Here is a 22552-nt window from a genome sequence, read left to right as displayed (position 1 = left end):
ATATTACGAGCCAAAGTTTATAAAAAATAAAATCCTTAATATCTATTACTATCTTATTCACAAAAAGATAACTTATCCCGATCCTGCCAGGAGTCGAACCTGGAATCTTCTGATCCGTAGTCAGACGCGTTATCCATTGCGCCACAGGACCGATGAAATTACAAAAGCTTTCATACATCATGTAGCCGGAAAACTAGTTTCTATAAATAGATCCAAAATATTCATTGATCTTGCTATCGTCTGTTTTGGGCACTCTGAATCTCATTATGTAAATTACCATACTTAATTTCTTGATGGACGGCTCAAAGATTGAATTTCGGTAATCGTAAAAAACTATTATTGAAATGAGCTTGCGGATTCATCGGGTGAACGTCAAAGTTTTTAATAAGGTGTTTTCGTTTTGAGACGGAGATATAAGATGATCGGGTTATTGAATGAAATCGTTTTAGTGTTTGATATCGGATTACAAAAAAGTAAATTATAACTTTTCAGTGTTAAATGGTTGTTTTGTTGCCAATAAATCTTCTCATAATAAAAACATAATTTTATTTGACGAGAAAAGAAAAGCTACTCAAGAAGTCAAATTTTTCAAATCCCCTCTTAATTTTTTTGCAATCTATACTTTGCAGTTTTTCGTGGATATCCCAACTTCCAGGTTCGTGTAAACCTGTGGAGCGTCTTCCAGTCTCCCGTGAACGTGATAAGCCCAAATCAGCCGCATCATCATCATCTTCGCCGTCGTCGTGGTGGCTGGTGTTGGCGTTGTTGGAGCTGTTGCCATCGTAGATGCTGGAGCTGCAGTTGCCCCCAGCCCAGAAACGAGTAAGCCAGGCCAATCGGCATCGCAGACCATGGAATTACAGCATCTCTAATCTCTCGACAATTGTGGGCGCGCACACCGAGAAATCATGCGAAAAGGAAATGGAATCGCGAAATGCAACTGCATTGGAGGAGGAGGAATACTCGTCTAAGGTGGAGGAGGAGGCGTCGGGTTAGGTGGTGGCAGACCCCAAGCAGTCTGCTAAGGTCTGTTAATGCTCGGTTGTATCTTTTTGTTTTTGGCCATGACCGTGGTCCCCGATTCCCGATTCTTGATTCCTGATCCCTGCCCCTGATCGTGTCTCGTACTTCTAACTCGAGAGAATTCCTTTAAATGGTTCTCGTAACAATTTTTCCCTGCCATCCTCCTTTGGATCTGTGTTTCCCTGCACTGGCTTCTTATTATTTCTCTTCGTTTTTCTTTTTTGTTGAGAATTTTTCTGTGGCCAGCAAATGAATCATCCCAGCTGGAGCATGGAGCTCCTCCCTGCTGTGGCGTCGAGTGCCGGGCACTGTGACCAGTCCTTTGATAAACTGCGAGAAATATAAAAACCCCTGTTTCAATATATTTTTCATTACTTATGGAGTGTATATGAACAATCGTGTGATTTCAGGAGTCTCAAATGTTCTGAGTTTCTAGAATGCTTAACTCTATACTTTAATGCTAGACGTTGCAAATTAAAGTTGAGTAAAGTTAAACATTTTTGCTGAGTGCAGAGAGGGGTATCCAGATAGACGGGGTACGGGGGAGGTGGACCTGCACAAGATGTGTGAATTTTTTCGGCTTTCGGTTTTTGTACTAAGACTGGAACTCGGACTGCGAATAAACTCAAGTTGGAGCTGTGGCGAAAAGAGTGAAAATTTATTGAGCTGTGGGCGCGCATTATTCATGCACTGCATTCAGCTAAGTCGGGCCATCGTCCAAACGTCCGGCGATCCGGGACCTGGTCCCAAAAGTAGGCGACACCAGGCCGAGCTCAGGATCCCGGGACTTCGCTTGGGGACTTGGCCCGTCGCCGTCAGTTTGGGTTAACAGGTTAATGTTGTCCACGGTCCGAATAAACCAAAAAAAAAGTAACAAAAAAACAAAAATGAAGCAAGGAGAGAACTATGCATTGTTTTGGCCGGTCCTCCAGGGTTGGAGTTGCGATCGGTATTGGAGACCGTGACCAGATCGAACCACTTATCGCCTGTCAGAGCCACACGATGATGTTGTTTGGCCCCTAATGATGACGAAAGTTAAGCCACAAAAATCGAAGTCAGCCAACTTTACCCGCAATTGGCTATGAAGTGTTGCCAGGTTATCACCTTGCCCGGAGTAATTACACAAGATATTATGTCGGGAACAATAATTCGTTGTGGCATAATTCTCGGGAAATGGAAATTTATGCCTCCGTGTTCGCTGGACAGCTTCTTGGCCATGCTCAAAGCGCATTTATCGTGCAGCATCAATAAATTCTCCCGAGGCAGAAGCCTGGCCAGAAGAACAGAAGACCAGCAATCGCAGGTATCAACATTTCATAATATTTACAATAAACATGCAACTGTGTGGAGCTGCAGCCAGAAGGGGCAAAGGGATTGCCAAGGAGTTGCTAACAGAGGAGCCAGTTTCAGGCCACATTTAGCGCATCATGTTGCGTGAAATTTGACACTTTTGGCCGGGATGACGACACAAATTTTCACCGCATCTTGGCCAGACAGACGGGCAACATGTTGCATGTTTTTCCCTCGGTTTTCGTGTTCATCTTATTTATAGAATCCCTGCCACTCGCAGAGCTTCCGAATTTATGTGCCTTTGTCATATTTGCCAGGCTCTTCTTAGCATCGCGTCGCATTGCCTCGTTTGGCTTTTTGTGCGTTTCGTGGGCTTTTGTGTTTTGTGCGTTTGCTTAACAATAATACACAAATATGGCCACTGGCTGGTTGTCAACAACTAACCCAAAGGCCAGTTAACCTCTCCACAGCCTCCATCGTCATCTCCTACTCCATCTGGCGGACCAACTGCAAGCACTGGCCAAGACTTTGGATTTTAGCCGGGCTAAAAAGGCAAGGCTCATTGCATGTGCCATGCAAAACGCACACAATCAAGCGACAAATTGATCGCACTCCCAGATAGCGCCGGTTCTGGACAGTGGTGCAAAAGGTTCTCAAACCAAAGGATCTATACAACCTATTCCTTCCTAATGAGTTCGGATTAATCATCAACGGCACCTACTTTCCGTTCTACCATTCTTTGATCCTGTTTCTTGCTTTTCTAATATTTATAATATTCTATATAGTTATAGAATGAAATTCATAAGGATTTACAAGGTTTACAGGTTAACAACTAAAAATGTAAATATTAAATGTTCATCTCGACTTGCATCCACTGTGGCAACCGCTGAGTCTGTAGCCTGTATTGCGATTCCGTGGCACTCATAGGCCTACCTACACAGTCTAGCAATATCCTGCCTGCCCTGATCCTCCCATTGAAGGCAACGAGGTAACTAATATCTGTTGCAATTGCCAATGCCAATTTTCCTATTTAATATGCCACGAATTGACATGGGCCGTTGCCATTAAGCATTTGATATGACCAGGCTCAGAGCCACAGCACCATTGGACCATTGGCCATGTTTGGAGTTGGGTTCTGGACATGTGATGACATTGCATGGGCCAAAACGAGATGCAGTTACGGTTGCAGTTGCAGTTTCTGTTCCAGTGGCATCCGTGCCTAATTTAATCAAATTAGCTGAGAAATGCAGTGGAATGAAATTGTTCGTTCGGCCAGCGAGAGGCAGAAACTCATTACGTTAATCAGTTGATTGTGCGAATGTAAAACAAATTATGACAGAGCTGCATATGGCCGGGCATATGGCAATTTATATAATTAATTCCCACCCCGCACCGCACCGCTCCGCGCTCGAGCAAATGCAATTTGTGCAATTTAATTTCATTAGAATAATTCTAATTAGGGCAATGAGTTGTAGGTGCTATCACAGCCGAACAATCGTTTGACTAAGCGCCAGCTCTGCCAATGGGATGCAACTGTTTGTGAGCGTGTGATAACGGAAATTTAATTGAAACTGTGGCAGCTTTTGTAAAATTATTGGAATGGCCAGAAAGCCAGAAGGCCAGAAGCCCAGAATGCCAGGAGCAGCCAACCAGCGCGAGAACCAATTACATTTAACAGCCGACTTGACCGAGCACCCAATTCCCAAAACCCAAAACCCAAAGCCCAACCCAAACCAAAACCGAATCCCCATTGATGCGCTGGTGTCCAATGATAAATACGGCTAATGGAAGTCGCCCTCACAGATTATAATGTTTGTTACCATCTAAATTGAATTGCAATCGAGGCTCGCTCCTCTTGGATCGGTATTAAAATTCATTTAAATCGAATCGAATGGTTGAAGCCATAACCTGGCTATCGCAGCTAATCATCTAAAGAAGTGTTTTGTGTGTGTTTTGTGTGTCGCCATTGTTGGGTGCACATTTCCAATCAGATAAACAGGCAGCCGAAACGCACGAACTGAAACTGAAACACAAACGGAATTACGAAATCCACAGAAGGGAGGAGGAGGACCACCGACTGCCAGGACAATGAGGAAGTGGTCGAGGACGTGGTCGGAGGAGCATTGTTCCCTGGCTCCTCTGCCTCGTTGTCACTAATTAGTTAATGCATGACCAAATATTTGCTGCTGTCTTGAGTGTGAGGAGTCCGCTGGCAGCCAGCAGCACTCAGGCAAATTCGATTTCCATTCAATTACTGATTTGCTGGAATTAATGCAGTCTAATTGATAGTTCAGAGGAGACTAAACAAGTAGAGAGGTTAAGCTAAAATTTAAAAGCTTTTGATTATGCATGGAATGAAATAGCCACCATTTTACAATAGGACAAGAGCGAATGGATCATCTTCCCAGTTTTTTAGACATACCCTCCTCTTCAAAACTAAAGTAAGCTATCCCAGCATTTAATCATAAATTCAAATTGCTGTTGTTTGACTTTTACTAATTAGTTAATGCAGGGGTCCCCAGAAATATTTAATGGGACCAGCAGAGAGAAGAGCTTACCCTAATAGACCTACCCCATCCACATTCAAAGCCCCAACAGCAACCCAACAACCCAATCCCTATATCAGTCCGCAGCCCAAACCCATAGACAGACCCATTGATTTACGTTCATATTTAGTGCGGTTTATTTATGTCGTTTGTTGCATGTTCCACAACTGGTTTCAGGTGGCGTGCCCCATTATCATCCCGTGGCGAGTGTGTATCGGTGTGTGAATTGGTTTCCCATTGGCTGAACATATGCCCACTGCCACGCTTATCAGCGATGCTGATTAACTGATTTATATGGCTGGTCATTGCTTATGCATTGATCACCGTATTTTTTCGTCTGATGGACTCGCTCGAAATTGGTATTGGAATTAGACTAACAGTTTCGGTTACCATTACAATTGACCCGTGACATGTGCGACACTTTTGCATGTGTCTGTTGTCCATTTGGGTTGGGGTAATTTCCAAGGCACCGGCTCGAATGACTTATTTTGTTTCAATTATTTTGTAATTATATAGCAATTAGGTTTACCTTTTTTTATTTTACTTTGTTTTCGGTTAACTTTGTTATAATGACAGAGGACAGGGCCTAGCACGTTAAGCTCATGTGATGCTGACGAATCAGGTCCATATAAGTACAGTGCGTTTCGATTTTGTAAGGCAGCAAGGCGTTATTAAACTTCATTTTTATTGGGTTGCTTCTTTGATGATCTAGATTAAAACACAATCGTTAAAATCGCATATTACACTATCTGACATAGTTCTAAATTATTTACAGATTATGTTTAAGTAGCTAAAGGTAGTTGAAATGGAAGTCTCCATATATGTTTTATTTTCAAATGTAAGGCGTATTCCAAGTGCTAAACACGCTCTACCATTACTTACACTCCATTCACGGACTGTCCCGCCATGGATATATATTTCAATAACTGAACGGATCGGACCTGCTTGACTGCGTGGCCGTGCCGTGCACCTAATTGCTGTCCCAATTATTGTAATGTCCATATATATACTCAGTCGATAGCTTCGCATTTATTTTATTGTTTGCAATCGGGAAAACTGATAACGAAATAAGTCGAAACAAAAACCTTGGCAAGGTGCAGCGGAAGCGGATGCCGAGCGACAAAGACCCAAATGGGGTCATCATTGCATTTTGCTCGAATGGATTCCGGATTAATGGCTGGCTAACACGCGTCGGCTTGTGAGTTTTCCTGGCCCATCATTCTGGCCTGGTCATCGGTGTAAAACAAAAGACTTAGGCAACGAACTGGGTTCTTATGGCTCATAACCAAAACAGCAACAACTGCGCTACGAACATGCCATTTCACGCCTCAAAACAACTCATAATTCATGCGTTCAATGGCCAGCAACAAATGCTGCATAACAAATGACCAACATAGGCCAAGAGTATCAAAAATTGAGGAATCCAAGGCACGTTTCTTGTGTAGCAAAGGCGCATCGAAATTTAAAGAGCAATTCATAAGCATAAATGGCCATTATAGAGACATCATTGCGGGCCGGGTCTCGATGGCTGCTTATTGGATTTATTACCAAACCAATTTCGATTTTCTGTCCACTCATCTGAAAGCAATTAATCATCGGCGGAGCCTTCAGTTACCGTTCCTCAATTAGAATCGTTTTTGTGTTTTTTTCTGTATTTTTATATATATTTTTTTCTTCATAAATTATTTTTATTTATTTTTGTGATTTTTTTTTGTGGGTTTTTCTGGTGATTGCCATTAAATTTAATACAATTTTCCATTTTTTGTTTCGATTTTAAATAAACATTAGTTTTGCTTTGATTTATATATATTCAACTATCAATATGGCCAAATTACAATACATTTATCGTTTACACTTAGCACATAATACATCATATTTATATATATAGTTTTACATATCGTATTCTGTTTATAAACATACATAAATTAGGTTAGGACTAATCTGGCTTTATACACACAACTTAGTGGATTACGTTTATATTTAGTTGTATCTTCTTTTTTTTTGAGCTTTTTTTCTTCTCTGCTTTTTACTATAATTATAGAAAAATTGCTAACAACTGTATTTTACAAATTGCCTTTAACATTTAATTTAATTAAATTTATTACATTACGCTTAGGTCTATGTACGGCTTTCAAATGTTTATGTGTGTATAGTTTTAAGACTTAGGCATTAACATTGAACATTTAAGTGTGTGTTTTTAGTTTAAAAAGTTGACGGCGGCCTTTGCTTTCAATTAAAAAGATCTTTCTTCTTCTTAACTGTTTTATTTTTGTTAAATTTATTTTACAATTGCTAATGGCGCGCTCTAGTGAAATTTGTTATGTTAATGTTTATATATAGATTTTACTTTTTGTTTATCACGTCTGGTTTGTTTAGAGTCTAAGAATTTAACTAGTTTACAGTAGGCATACGCTCTAAAGTATTTGTGCAATTTTCAATTGCATTTTGCGAATTAGGACAAGCAACTTAACTTACTTCCACGATCTCTTCTTTTTTCTTTTAATTTATACAAAAATGTTTACTTTTGGACGTGCATTGTAACTGTTTTTGTTTATTGTATATAATAATTTTAGTTCTCTGTGTGCTTGATTCTCGTTTTCTGTTATATGTACACAATAAATATTTATGAAAATTCCCCTCATAGTCCCTCATTCTGTTTTTATGGCAGTTCATAAAGCACAATTAAATACGCTGAATTTGCGGCGAGAAATTAAATTAATTAAGCGAAATATGAAACATAAGGAAACACTATACAAACACTCACAGAAAAGCCATAAAGGAAAAATAAAATAAAAGTAATGTGCAGCCCTTTAATTAATTTTAATGGGGCTTTTGTTATTGCTGCCGGCTCTCGCCTTTTGGCTCTTGCCTCGCCAGCAACAACAGCGACAAAGCTTAAATAATTAAAAATTGCACGCAATGTTTACAATTAGGAATAGCCAGCGTTCGTCCAGTTGGCACACCACCCACACTCCATCGGATTATTATTTATTTTCGCTGGGATGTCAAGGGCTCGGTGCCACTGTCAATTGCTGGCCAAGGAGTCCTCAGTTTGGCATTGTGTTTTGTCAGTTTACTTCTTGTTGTCTTGCTTAGTTTTGTCCCGATCTATTTGCCACTCGAAAAAGTCGATTCAAGCGTGGGGCAAGTTTGCGGCTCTAACTGAACAGATTGTTGTTCAGGTTGTTCCCGCTCCATCACGTGTAGTCAGTGCGCCAGGTGCCCTGAGGGAGAAAGGAGGAGAAAGGTCCAGGTGGAACGTTAGTAAAACTCAGCAGTTAGAATTCACACAAAAATTTGCACAGAGAAAAAGTCTTTTTAATTATGAAAAAGCTAGTCTGAATGGCATCTAGTGTCTAAGTATTCATTATAGAATATAAGCTAGTTTGAATTTGAATAATAACTACTTTGAATTTGAATGTCACAATATACTTATTATAAGCATTTTGAATAGTTCACTTGTTGCATAGCCCTTTATTAGTTCCTTCATTTTTCTCTGTGCGAAAAGCTTTCCCCACAAAGCTGCCACTCATATAAGAATTCTCTTCTACTCACCATCGAACTGAGACCCAAGTGGTAGGGCTGCGAGTGGGGCACCACCGCTCCGCTGAGAGAGCCGGCGGTGGAGAAGCCGCCCTGCAGTCCGCTCGAGGCTCCCAAAGCGCCCATGCCGCCGGTGTACCAGCTGCCGTGCATGTGCGCATGTGCCGGATGCAGTCCGCTCGAGAGGTGTCCATGTTGTGCTAAAATGAGCGAAGAAAATGGGGGAAAAACCAAAGTTAGTTACTCCAACTCCAAGGGCACTGAGTGCGGCTCTTTAAAGATGCTTACCCATGGAGGCCGAGAAACCACCGCCGAATCCCTTCGAGGGATCCAGCGGCTTGAAGTCGCCCATGCCCAGGTGGCCACCGATTGGCAGGCAGCCACCACCGAGACCCTTCTTCTTTTTGGACTTGGAGCTCAGCTTGCGATTACGAGTCTGAATGCCCTCCTTTTTCATGGTGAGTGGACGATTGACCTGGAAAAATTACGGAAAATTTTTAATTTAGATTGGGTTGCAATTATATAAAGAATAAGACTCCTCAGCACTTTAATGGTTTGATTTTTAAATTACAATCGTTATGATTAAGTTTTCTTAGCCTTTTAATTTTTCTGCGTGCTGGTGGAAAATCAATAAAGTAAAAACGAGCCGAAAAGAGGGCGAAAATAGTCAGCGGCTGACCACTAAAATGGGTCAAATTTATGCAAATTCATGGACCGGAAATGCCGCTAGCTGCACACGCTGTCTGTGTGAGACAGGGGTGGTTGTATGTGTGTGTGTGTGTCTCCCCTATGCTTTTGTGTGAGTGAGTGCAACCGGGAAGTGAAAATGAAGTATTACAAGCATTTCTACACGATCAGATAAGCGACATTTGCGAATGCGATTAGTTGGCGCTGATAGCGCTCCCAACGGCACCCGGGTAATGTTTTTTCCCTTTTTTTTTCTCTGCTTAGTATATTTTTACTTGAAGCGTTTGTTGCTGCTGCTGTGCTGCTGCAGCACAGCGATTCCCTTGGCCATTGTTGGGCTCTCTTCATATGCAACTCCTTATCACTTGCGAACATCTAAGCGGCAGCATGCGCTTCATTGCGCTACAATTACAATATTGGGTTACCCATTCCCAGCAGTGGCAGCAGCAACATTAGCAACAAAAGCCGAAGGGGAAGCCACCATCCAAAAAAAGAAAAAAAAATATAGTAACATTACAAAGGACCAAGGGCTACCTGGGCGTGAATTACGACATTGTTGGTGCCTCTTTTTTGATTGTGCCCTCGAAAAAGTAAATACTGAAATTGTTAAATTGCCGAGCGAGCACTTTGAAGAGCCGAGATTCGGCGGAGGGTTGATTCGACGACAAAAACATATCACTTACAGTACAATATGTACCATATATACAAAACTAAAGAAACCCCGTGGTATTTAGAGGAGATGGGAGGATCTCAGGGCAGCCCACGTAATTGATAGTCTCTCTAGCGTTTAGCGCAAATTGCGGCAATTAGCAACTCGACGGCAGCTGCGAATCTCTTGAGCTTTAATTGATATGCAGCAACAAAGCATAAAGTTGTTAATGCCCAGGCCTAGCTCATTAAGGAATTCAGAGGAAAGCCCCCAAAGGGGAGCACATCACATCGCAGCAGCAGCATCATCAGCATCAGCTCAGCAGATTAACTTTTTTATGCATAAAATCTAAATCGAGCGTGGAACGAACACGCGCCGCTGCAGCTGACTGGCAACTTGACAGCCGCCGGGAGGAAGGAGCCAGTGCATCAGCCCACCCACAGACCACACCCATGTGGGGGAGATGCACCCGAGATCCGATCCGGAGGATAACAAGAGAGAGCTAGAAATCCGGAGACAGGCGACAGCAGAGCGGCGCCAGTCACCGTTAGGTCACCTTTATGATTTCAAACATATTTTCTTCATTGTCACTTCGCCGCAGGACATTGCCCAGCAGGTCACAAAGGACTTGGACTATTTGACCTGCCCAACAATTGCCTCATTTGCCGTTAATTAACATGCTGATTCCCAAAGATATACCACTTCGATTTCAAGGAAATCCCAAGCAGACACGCGCAGATGGAAGATAACAAATCAAGATCCGTGCATATCCAGAAATGAGGAAAATGCTGATACAGATACGAGTGCTTTCTAGATTACAGTGGTTGTGGATTTTAAAGAGCAGCATTTACCTTCTATAATTTATAATAACTAGTGGAAACTAGTGTATTTAGTTAACCAGGTCAATAAAATGGTAGATGTACTTTTAATCCAATGGATGATGACATGAGTCGGGGGCTTAATTTTGCTCTGGCTATTTTCTAATCCCCTTAGTCAAGCCCCACTGTACTAGTGCTATGCCAAGTGCCTGCAACATTTCCATAAAATGTGCCAATCACTTTGGTTAGAGGCCCACACAGGCGGCACAGCTCGAAATGACAAACGAATTGAATTGAAATGAACTGAAAGCCAGAAAAGCAACCAAAGCCACTAGCATAAAAAACCAGTGAAAGAGACAGCGAATGAGGTGGGGAAAGAGAGAGAGAGCTATACGCTGGGGCAGACAGAGATGGCAGAATGGCAATGGCAAAAATGCGAGCTGATTGGCATCTTATCGAGATGGGCCACTGTCCAATTGAAGGAAAATTTTTGCAAAAATAAATTTCGCTTTTTCAGCCACCCAAAGTGCATTTTCTCGTATGTCGGAAAAGTTTTTACTTTGTGTAAATCAGATTACGGAAAATAGAGCAAATGTGCGAGTGTGTGCCATGCTCGCTCTTTGATATTTGCCTTTTATGGACGGGCTCAATTAAAAATATTTCGCCTTTGCCGATTGCCATCGAAATGCAGCCGCTTTGCTTGCAAGTGGCCACAAGTTGCGGCCGCAACTTAATTAATTTGCCACACAGCCACTGTGCGACATACAGTGGGCCAGACAGGTGGCCCATCACTTAAGGGCCACTGACATGTAAATGTGCCAAAAGTTCAACCGCAAAACTCATTAAAACTTGACTGCAGGCCACGAAACAAAAAAAGAAGGAAAATAAAAAACAAACCCCAAAAAACGACACCAACGAAAAAAAAAGGAAGGAAAACCTTGAGGTGGGGGAAAACTTGAGCTTATCCCCTGAAAAGCGTGGCTAATGAATATTTAATAAGAGATTCTGAGGGGGGATGGCTGGTCTAAACATGATTCAATTGAATGCAGTTAGCCGGGTAGTCGATTACATAAATTAACTCGCTAAGGGGAGATCTTCTAGCATCCTGCCACACGTTGCCCATAACTGGGAAATCGGGTGAAAGCTTATCGCATTTTCACAGCCAAACACCAGACGCTTATCGCGCGATACCAAGATGCTGGGCGGTGTGTGGGTGGTGGCTAACTGGCATCTTTAAATAATCATCGGGCATTCATCATCATGAGGGTAACAATACAGCAACCTGCTGCGGCAACAAATGTGGAAGCTAAACGGCAGTCAACCCCCCGGGGTGGCCGGAAAACGGAAAAGGGGGCGGCCCTTTTTCCAGACACTTCATTTTAGTCACATTTAATCCCCGGGTGCGTGCGCTTCCTGTCCACCAAACACTCGCGGAGAGAGATTGTCCGACTTCGATGTTAAATGTGGCGTTAAATCGCACAGATCGAAAATCAATATATAGTGGGGTGCGAGTTGAGATGCTTTCGCAGGCTAATAGAACTGATATACACTGATAAATCTGCTATATATCAAATCAAATCTTTATGTTAGAAACAAAATAGTAAATTTATTGCTTTGATTTTATCTGTACACTAACGGAAATCTCTAATTTCTTTTCCCTAACCATGCTTTGTATGTTATATACATATATGTATAATTTTTCATACTTACATTGTGAAGCTTATAGTACAATCCGCAGGCGTTGCACACGGGTTCGCCGCTGGCATTGCGTCGCCAAAGGGTTGTGGTTGTGGTCTTGCAGTTGGCGCAGGATGTGCCCGCCCTTTTGGCCGCACTCTGCAGCGATTGCAGGGTCTGTAAATAGAGAAAGAATTATACAAGGAAGGGTTAGATAGTGGCCGAACTATGGTTATTTTTATGTATTTTTCATATCCTTAAGAAGTATTATGCTAATGCTGCGGCAACAACGACGGCTAATTGAACAGCGCCAAAACTAACGCACAAAAGTCAGCCACACGAACAAGAATCTGTGGCCCCTCCCCATGATTCTACCTCCTTCCAAAACAAAGTTGCTTAACACACTGGCCAACAACATTTTTTAGATGGCATACCAAAAACAAAACAACAACAAAAAATAAATAAAAAAAAGGAAAGAGTCTTGAGCCCAAAGAAGTCTGAAACTCCGGAGACACTGAATTGTGGCTGCCTTGCGTTCGACTTGGGTTAACAGCAGCATCAATTCATTAAAATGACAATTTTTACAAAACTGCCCAAAAACAACAGCAGCAACAACAGCAACAACAAGCTGGGATCATGTCTGTGCCACGCTTAAATTTCCACGAATTGGCTACAAGAACCGAGAATCGAGCAACGAGCCCAGAGAATCAAGAATCGAGAATCGAGCACCAAGAGCCAAGAATCGAGAGCCCCCAAACCCCAGCCTCTGTTCCTGATCCCTCCCCCCATTTCTGTAGTACAGACTTTGTCTGCGTTTTGGTCTTCGTTATGGCATGGCCCCCTCTATAAATGCACTGGAAAGTTTCTTAAGTATAAGGAATTATTTAAAAAGTCATATAAACTATATTTAAAATAAAGTTAAATATATATATCGCTTGGGTAAAAATTTGATTGAAATTCTACATATATTTTATAGATTTTCTGAAGAACCCTGGCTATTTCGCCCGGTGCAGCCTTCCAGTTTGGCTGGATGCTGCTGGTACAACACATGGCTACGAGGCCTTAAACTGGCGTTGATCATGTTTGACTTTGATTTTTAATTGTTGCCTCTGCCACAAGGGAATCGCCTTCGTCTCCGCAGAGTTTGAATTCGACTTCGATCTGCAGCTTGATCTCGATTTCGATCAGTTTTGTTTGGCTGTGCTCTGCTCTGCTCCGCTCTGATCTGTGTGTCTCACCTGTTCCCGATTTGGCGATTAACATAAATCAGAGGTCATATGGCAAGGGAGCCGAGCTGAGCCGACTTGAGCAGTGCTGTGGTGTGCTGAACTGGTGGTGTCTGCATTTTTTTTGGTGGCACTGTCTTGTGTTAACGAGCTTGTAACAATTTCTGCAGACAGCGCACGCGGTCCGAAATGCCGGGCCAAAATGCGAAAAGTGAGAGATTCAAAATTAATTTCAACGCCTACGAGGGGAGCGATGGGCGAAGATAAACTGGAAGTTTTGTGGTAATTATGCGGCAGTCTCTCTCGCAGCCGGGACGACAACTTGGACGAAATGCTTAAGCGTATATAAATTAAGTTGTTAACATGACAATGCAACAAAACAGTTCGAGGAGCAGCAAAAACAGGATCACACCTTCGCATTCCATTCCCATTCGGTTTAAACGTTTAAACTTTACCAACTTCTGTTGGCCAACAGTGTCACTTTGATTCTGTGCACTGACGTAATGCAATGCAACGTAACACAACATAAGGTACAGTAAGTACAACAATCACGGACCCAACAATCGACCGGCAAATCGCATAAATCAATGTCACTTCGCCTGCATGCAAAGTGCGAGCGAGACGGGCATAATTGACTTCTCGGGGGCGGGGGTTTTGATGGGAAAATTGACAAACTGTCAGACATTGACAGGCGTTTGGGGTTTAATTGAAATGCAAAAAGCGCAAGCGCCAAAACAACAACAGCAACAGCGACAGCAAACACCCAAAACAAGATGGCGCTTCCGATTAATAAACAAAAGCAAGAGGCACACAAGGAATGTTTTATGTGCCGCAACATAAAAATATTGAAATAATGCACAAGAAAAATGATCCAAATAATACCTAATAAACGAGAAAAGGATATATCGATAAAGTAAATGAATATGATACCATACGTTTTCTAGCTTGAAATTGTCCTTATTTCAGAATAATTAAAAAAGCTCATACAAACATGTTTAAATGTATAAAACGCATTTTCAATTTAATAAATTACAATAGTATTAAAAAACATTAAAATGCTACAACTGTGACCTCTGTTGTTTTTCCGTTGGCATTGTGGTTTTCAGTGTTGTGGCCATAAATTGTGATTTATCAATGCATGACAAAATGCGTTTGCATTGTTATACTCCCCGGCATTCGCTGTCTCTTTCTTAGCTTTAATATTGCTCCCTGTCGCTCTTCTGGCGTCCGCACATTTGACACCTTTTGCTGCGCTTTGTGTGATTTATATTTTTTGAAAATAAAGCTCACAAAATGGTCGACTCGTCTTCTTATCGCTGAGATTTTTCTTTGCTTTTGTGATGTTATGCAAATTTCGTTTTCGTTTCACACAAAAAAAAAAGACCCACACAAGCACAGGCATTTAAATATTTAATTGTAAGTGAAACACAGGGCTAAAGATTTCAGAGGATTTCAGGGGGAACACGGGTGGCTAAGGCTAAGTAAATATGTACCGAGTAAATAGATTCTCCCCCTCTACACTGCTATTTATTGCGCAGCTTTTGTGCGCTCTCTTTTTGAGTCGCCGTTCAGTGGCAATGCCCTTTGCCATCTGAGATACGAAACGGGACACAGTCAAGATGCTGGTGAAAAAGTGGGGAAACGTGGGGGCTTTGGGGTGTTAAGGCGGAGGAAGGACGAGCTTCTGCCCAGTGGATGTTATATCCGTATCTCAGTGTAACATCTTTAACTTGGGGCATCTCTGCAGCTCGCTTTTCAGTATCTTCTGCCCCACCACTTGGATGTATCTGTATCTGTGTTATCTAACAAAACATTCATTAAATTTTTCCCAGTCGCTTTTCAGTCTACCCTTAACTTGGCTCACAGCGCATGGCTGCCCCCTCAATCTGGGGGTTGTTTTGGAGCCACCCACTCACATTTACACATATATACGTATGTATAGTATATATCAAGGGAAGATAACTAAAGATAGCGGGGCAGAAAATTTCTATATCTGATGCTGTACATCGGGTGGGGCGGCAGAAAAAAATGGGGAGGACAAAATGGGGTTTGTTGAGTTTGCGTCTGGCACATGGCAGTTACATTCAGAACGGTGAGCGCATATCTCTGACTGTGAAATTTAATTTAAAAATTCAAATTTTATGGTCTCCTTTTTCCTTTTCAGCTACATTTCTACGTATTTATACTACGACTATATGGTTCCTGTGTGAGGGGCGGCAAGTGGGCGTGACTCAGTTCGGTTTGTGGCTTTCCCTGCAGCTAATTTGACTAATTAAAACATCAGCTTAACTCATTTCCATGCTCAAGCTGCGACCTGGCACGAAACTGTTGCTAAAAATCACACCTGCCCCTGCAGAGAGGAGTTGGTTATAAAAAATCAATAAAATGTTATATGGCCAGCAAACAGAACAGGCCATTAATGTCGCTCATTAATGCTGCTCAATGAATTTTACGATCCAGACTGAGGCTTTTACTGGGGAGGTTTACAAACAAACGGACGAACATTCGGTTTTTGTCCCATGCAAATGCTAAAATGTCAACGGGCCTTTGTTGTGAATTTTAAGCAGCAACAGTGGCTACCAGAGTTTGACCCTAAACACGTAGAAATTGGCGGGTATTTCTAGTAAAAAGTAGGAGGCTTTAAACTAACTGGTAACTAAAATATGTTACACAGAATATATGATATGATAGATACTTAAATGCTTAGAAAAAGCTTGTAAAGGAACTTGTTTTATTTGTTAACAATACAATGAATTTTCTTTAGTGCAGTGACTTGCATTCAAAGCGAACTAAAGTTGCAATAGACAACCCCCTATCTCGCCTTCAGTAACCTTAACTCCCATTGGAAGGCATGAAAATCGTCATTAATATTTGTCACTGGCCATTGAATGGGGGCAGCGCGAACTAAAATAAATTATGGAGCCGGCCAAGAGGCAAGGTGGAGCCTCGTGGTCAGTGGCTGACCAAAATGAATGTGCGCTAGACACGCGCACCACCCTCTCGCCCTGTTGCCCCTTTACCGCTCAACCCACCTAACTGCGTGTTCATTGTCTGTAAATAAAAGAGAAAAGGGTTAGAAAATGCACAAGCAACCCTTTTCTGGTGGGGGTGCTGTTGGGTTGTGCTGTAACCTGTGCAGAATTATGCATTTGCATATTAAACAGTCACCATAAATTTTCTCGATGGAAAGAGAGGGCGAGCAAAAGCGAAAGCAGTTCAAAAGCTGCTGAATTCCCGCTTAACAAGCTTAATAAAATATAAAAAAAAGCATAATATATAAAAAGAGCTGATACAAAATGAGAGGTAAAAAGACAAGACAAAGGACTGGCTTGGCCTTAATCATCGGAGGGCAACCCTTTGGCTGGGCTGCAGCAACATTTGAGCCCTGGTTTGAGCCTCTTTCATTATTATTATTGGCACGCCCCGTTTTTGCGTTGCGCTGCGCTTCGTATCGTTAATTTTTAATTGATCTGCGCGCCTGCATTCCCTTTTTTTTCGCCGATCAGGTTCGTCAGCTCGCTTTTGTGGCCCCAAGTGCATTTTAATAACATTAGTCCCCCACTTAACAAGATCTCCTAGCGCCCCAAATAAGAATAACCACAAAAAAAAAAACAAAAATCGCCGAGCAAAACAAGCTTAATACCCGCGATTGCGTATACGCCCCGTTGGCTGCGTTCGATGATCATCATGATGAAGAGGCCAAAAGGAGTAACGTACATTGAACTTTTTTTAGCCAGCTTGCCTCCTTTTTCGTGATTTTATTTTGTGCCCTTCGATCTGCTTTAGTTTTGATTTGTCTGACGTTCGATTATCGATCGTCTGCCCTTGTGCATTTAATTTTTGAGCGTCACAGCCTACAATCGATTCGATTTTCCCACGGGGAACCCGAGATGCCACAGCTGGCCCCAAAATGTGTTAATTAGTTTTCCCCCTCTCTCTATACGTCTCTTTCGTTTTCACTGTGGCTCTCTCTTTCTCAGTTTCTCAGTGGGTTGGCCACCAAATCCGTTGGCCCGCTGCGATCGTTTAAGCCTGGTTTATGGCTTTAACCGCTGGCTGTTGAGCTGTTAGCGTTGATATACGCCCGCGGATTAATAATTAATTAAGCTCTATTCTCCAAATGCATTCATAAACGATTGTGTCAAGTGTTGATGGGTTTATTGTTGCTAACTATTTCCAAATGGCAATCGACAGCGCTTTTCTTGGTAACGCTCAAAGCAGCGACATGCAAATGTGACATAAGCCAATGTAATAAGCGTAAGAATAAATAATTTTTAACTTTGTTGTTACTTTGGTTTTGTTTCCATTTTTTTTGCCATGACGTGGCCGTCGTTTTGTTCAATTTACTGTGTGAAAATTCGCATAAATTAAGCTGGCAGCAACTGAGGCATAAATATTATGCAAAATGCAAGCGCCGAGTCTCGCCCCTTTTCGGCCCCCCTCGGAGCCCACATGATTATATAAGTCACGATCGGCGAGATGAGCAGCTGCCTGACTGCGATTGACCCCAGCTAAAGTTTAGTGTTCTTTGCGGATTTGCGGCTCTTAAACATGGATTGGAAATTAGCTATAGACACTGAGTGTTTTTGAGGTGTAGTAATCGGAAACGATGGTAGGAAACTAAGGTAGGTGATCATATTTATGTTCGACCGACATCTGTTGATATTTGTAAAATAATATATATTTTTCCTACCATTTCGATCTGCAATATCTGACAAATGTGACAAATGCCACTCAAGGCTGCAAATGTAAAGGCTTGGCTACTATTGAATGGCAGCAGAGTAAGGGCAGGGGCAGCCTGGCGGCTAAAAGCGAAAACAAAACGAAACTTTAACGCTTATAAAAGTTTTCGGGCCTTATAATTAAATGCAATTATTGCGACGCCAGCGGGCTGCTTAGCCAGAGTTCAGAAACAACAAAGGAGCAGCAGAACAACGGCGGAACAACTGGAAAAACATATGTAAGCGAACGGGGCCGGCAACTGAAAGCAGAAAACTGAAACCGAAACTGAAACTGAGTTGCGGGCTAAAATACATAAATTAAAAATTTGCATTGTTCTGTTTCCAAGCGCTCGGGGTTCGAAGAGCTACATATATAAAACCAAACACAATTCAACACAGCACAGAAAAAGAGAATTTTGCAGTGTTTTGCGCTCGAAGAGTAACGACTTGTTGACTGTTTTCATACAATTCGGAAATTTAATTAAAGGCGGCCCCAAAGCAGACAATGAGGACCGGTTCCCCGCCCCCTTTTAGCTGCAGGTGCAGCAGCGCATCAGCGCATCGTATGCAAAAATCGCCAGCAAAAGCAAAAGCCAAGCGAAATCCCAGCACAACTTGACCCTCGCCTCTCGTCCGAAGATCAATACAATTGCCACCCAAAGAGTTTCGGGGCCAATTCACTGTGATTTCAATGGTCAGCCCTCGGCGAAGGCCGGCAAACACAATTGAATTGCATTTCAAGCAGCTAAGGACATTTGAAGTTGATGGGCCGCATCCTGTGCGACCGGAGTGAAAGGAGTGAGTGGAGCGATATTCGGTCCATAAGTCAGCTGAGTGCCACATAAATTTTAATTTGTTGCATATTTTGTCAACGAAAAAGTCCAATGGCCAAACACTCGTCGATCTGCGAGTGGAGCTGGTCGGATGGCTGCGATTCAGATGGGATCCAGCTGTGAATTTCTTGGGAATTCCCTACGTCAGCGGGGATCAGCGGGGATAATAATGGTTTATTTATGTTAATGTTATGCAATCAAAACGCATACGATTTAAATGCCAATAAAAAATCAACGCCGAGCCACGCGAAGGCAGTGTTTAACAGTTTGTTTGTTTGTGGCCGTGTTGTTATGGTTGTTGCCTGCCTTTTTACGCATCTTTAATAGAACAATTTTTCGTGTGGTTAGCCTGTTCGCGTTCGTTGCCTAAGTCTTTCGTTTCGTTGCGTACTGGCGCCAACGAAATAAAATGACAAGAAAACGAAGAACGAACCTGACCGCGCGACAAGGTTACATATATTTTCATAGTTTCTTGATGATCCAGCTCGATAAAAAACCGTAGCCCCTAACCCACACACAAACTCCGGCTGCTGTCTGATTATGTTTTTAGTGCGCTAAGTGATAATGATGATGCACCTCGATCGTTATCAGCCAGCATCCAAATCGAAAGCATTTTTCCCATACCCATGCCCCTGCAACCGCTCCAAAACAGCTCCAATCAGGGAAACGTAAAGAGTTTCTGGTTCCCGGAATCGTATTATGACATTTGAGAACTTTCACGCTGCTTTTTATGGCCTTTGGCGACAGAAACGTGGCCAGAGATTGATGCTCATGTGCAGCGATTTCCCAGGAACTGCGCCCCATTCCCCAATACAGTTGCTGAATTTATTAGTTAATTTGATCGAATGTGTGGATGCTTGGCCCAGCGGGTCGCATATATCCGTTTATCTACTATTTAACTATTTAACTTACCAGTCTTCGCTTTGGCTTGATCAGGGGTCGGTTCTGGCCGTTCATTTTGTAGTACAGGCCACAGGCGTTGCACAGATAGTGTCCCGTTCCATCGCGTCGCCACAGTGGCGTCGATGTGGCGCCACAATTCACACACTCGCGTCCCTCTGCAAAAAGTACACAGAATATCCAATTAGTTAATGGCGTTCGCCAGACTAAATTTGCTCTTATGTTATTAATGATTTGTTACAATAAATACAGTCTAAATGGAGAATTACACATATTACTTTGCAGCAAATATTAGTTGCGTACATTAATGGTGTGTACAATGTGACCTGAAAATATGGCTTTAATGGGATATTATTTTTCTCCGTGTCGCATTCTTGGGCGATTGTGTTGGCGAACTTTCTTGGGGGACTGTCCTCCACACATTTGTATGGGTTAATGTTAACCCAAAGCGCGCGACAACGACATGATGCACAGCAGCGGCAGCAACAACAACAACAGTATTAGTAGTGGTAGTAGAGGGCAACATTTTTCAGCTGTTTCTCAGTCATTTTGATGTCTTTTGTTTTTTGTGTGTATGTTGCTTGGTTGTGCTGTATTTTTCCTTAGTTTTTTCTTGGTTTTACCCATTCCTTCTTTTTTTTTGGGTAGCTGGGCAAACGCATGGAAGCGGAAATGATGGATTCGCTGGGGTCGGCTGTGTAGCCCCGTCTCTTTCGCGGGGCCTGCTTCCGTCTCTTTCCCGCATTGCCTCTGCTGACTTTACACATTTTAATTAAGCAGCGACAGCGGCTCCGTTCTAGTGACTGCAGTTCGGTGCGACTCCCTCTCTTTCTAACCGGCTCTAGCCCTCTCGTTTGCGCCCTAGGGCTAACTGTAAGTCAGCCTCATTTGAATAAGTTTAGTCATAATTTGTAAGCAGAGTTGATTTGACCCGAGGGAGCGAGATGAAGTTGCAAATGTAACGCGTTATTAACGTTCCATATTACAGTTGTCTTCTTTGGGGCCAGAGTTTTCTCTTTGGAACACCCCCAACTTTTCCCCTATTCACTCATTTAATGACGCCACTAAATGGGCTTCATTATTTCGGTTTGTTTTTGCGTTTAATGCTTCGTGTCTTTGTTGTTTATGCGCTTGTTTTGAAATTGAAATTTAGTCATAAAGTCACTCCCCCGAAAACCCCCCATTAGCAATGCCAAAAAGAAAACTGAAAGATTTAACGCTACTTTTTGGTAGCTCTGGCGTAATTAATTAAGCCAACCTTTTTACATGGCCACATGAGCATAACTTTTTATTGAATATTAGCCACTGGCCAAAGGCGCGCCCAAAACCAACAAGAAAAAAACCAGAAAACTCAAAAGGTTAGGATCTCATTAAGTGCGTTTGTCAACCGGTCGCCTGCTGAAATGCCATTAGGGGAATTCCAGTTGCGTTTTGATGACAGAGCCGGGCTTTAATTTCATTTTTCGGGCGGTTTGCCCCACGTGATTTAGTTCACGCAGCTATTGTCACACGTGTCCTGCGGAGTCCTGTGGCGTCCTGTCTCTTTGGCATGCCAGGCATTTTGTTTCCGAGCTTTCAAAGAAATTAAATAAAGCGCTCTGCGTGTTTTCCCCCAACTCCACGACAGCATGTGGTAAAGTAATCTCTTTGGTCTGTTTTTTTTTTTCGTGAACTGCTCCCGGCGCGTTAAATAAACAGTTCATTTGTTTTCATTTAATCGCAAGTTTGTGCTGCCTTGGTTTATTTTTCGTGGATTTTTGTTTGGTTTTTATGGCACTTTTTAATTGCCGCAGGGCGTGTTTTCCTTTTTCGTTTTTTTTTCTTTAACGGCACAAAAGTGCCGCCAATCAGTGGAGCAACACCCACTGAATTAAAATTGCATAAATTATGGCAGGGAGAAGAAAAGTTCAGGCGTTTGTCTTTCGAGAAGCGAGAAATTGCGAATTTCTGTGCGTTTCCTATGCATTTTTTTATCATTCACTAGCCATAAATTTTCACCTGCCCCAGTCATGCATATTTATGCCAACATCTGTCTTCGGTTTGCGCCTCGAACAGGAGCAGTTGAAAATTGAAAACTTTATGCATTTATTAGTTTGTCATAAAGCAGAACAACGGAAGGTTAGCGCATTTAGCATAAAAGGAGAACTCCCCCATGCAAGTTGCATATTAAGCCATAAAGTGTGGCTGGCTAGCCATTGTTGGAGGTTTTCTATGGGGTTTCGAGCTTCCCGGAAAGTTGCGGGGCTCCGCAGCCAATCGGAATAACCACTCGGCAGTTAATAAATCAAACGTGTTAATGATGTTTTTACCCTATGTGCCCACTTTTGACAACACAAAAAGGCAGCAGCAGCAGCAGAAGTAGCCAAGTTGGCCGAAATTGAAAGGGAATAATGTCCCGAAACGAAGTTGGCTGCTGTGCACGCGCACTGGGAATTCTTGGTTTTAACTACATTTTGATTCGATTCCTATTTATAGCGATTCTGGGTCCTCAACTGTGCTGTGTGTGACTGTGTTTTATGGCCAACAGGCATTTGTTTTGGATTTTCCCTCGCCTTTGTTTTGGTTTCAATTTGCCTCCACTCTTGTGGCTTGTCCCTCCTTGGTTTTTTTATTTATATACTTTTTTTTATTCATTTTCA

General features: G+C 42.4%; 1 protein-coding gene and 1 non-coding gene across 4 annotated transcripts in view; both read right to left on the bottom strand.

The window, feature by feature from the left end:
- Positions 1-78: 78 nt before the first annotated feature.
- Positions 79-151, bottom strand: Trnar-acg. The gene has a single exon. It is a non-coding gene; the product is annotated as a tRNA-Arg (tRNA).
- Positions 152-6647: 6496 nt separating this feature from the next.
- The window catches only part of LOC6607310 (GATA-binding factor C), a 33471-nt gene continuing 17566 nt past the window's right edge, over positions 6648-22552 (bottom strand). For all 3 annotated transcript variants that reach the window (XM_002032053.2, XM_032721916.1, XM_032721915.1), the window contains exons 5-9: positions 19926-20071; positions 12267-12410; positions 8691-8877; positions 8415-8602; positions 6648-8083 (exon numbers count right to left, since the gene is read on the bottom strand). In XM_002032053.2, the coding sequence (XP_002032089.1) occupies positions 8057-8083; positions 8415-8602; positions 8691-8877; positions 12267-12410; positions 19926-20071 (692 nt within the window). In that variant the 3' untranslated portion in view covers positions 6648-8056. The remainder of the gene's footprint in view (positions 8084-8414; positions 8603-8690; positions 8878-12266; positions 12411-19925; positions 20072-22552) is intronic.

The sequence above is a fragment of the Drosophila sechellia genome, chromosome 3R (assembly GCF_004382195.2).
Source record: "Drosophila sechellia strain sech25 chromosome 3R, ASM438219v1, whole genome shotgun sequence".
NCBI lineage: Eukaryota > Metazoa > Arthropoda > Insecta > Diptera > Drosophilidae > Drosophila > Drosophila sechellia.
The sequence above is the reverse complement of the archived record's forward strand: the minus strand, read 5'-3'. Positions and strand labels throughout refer to the sequence as shown.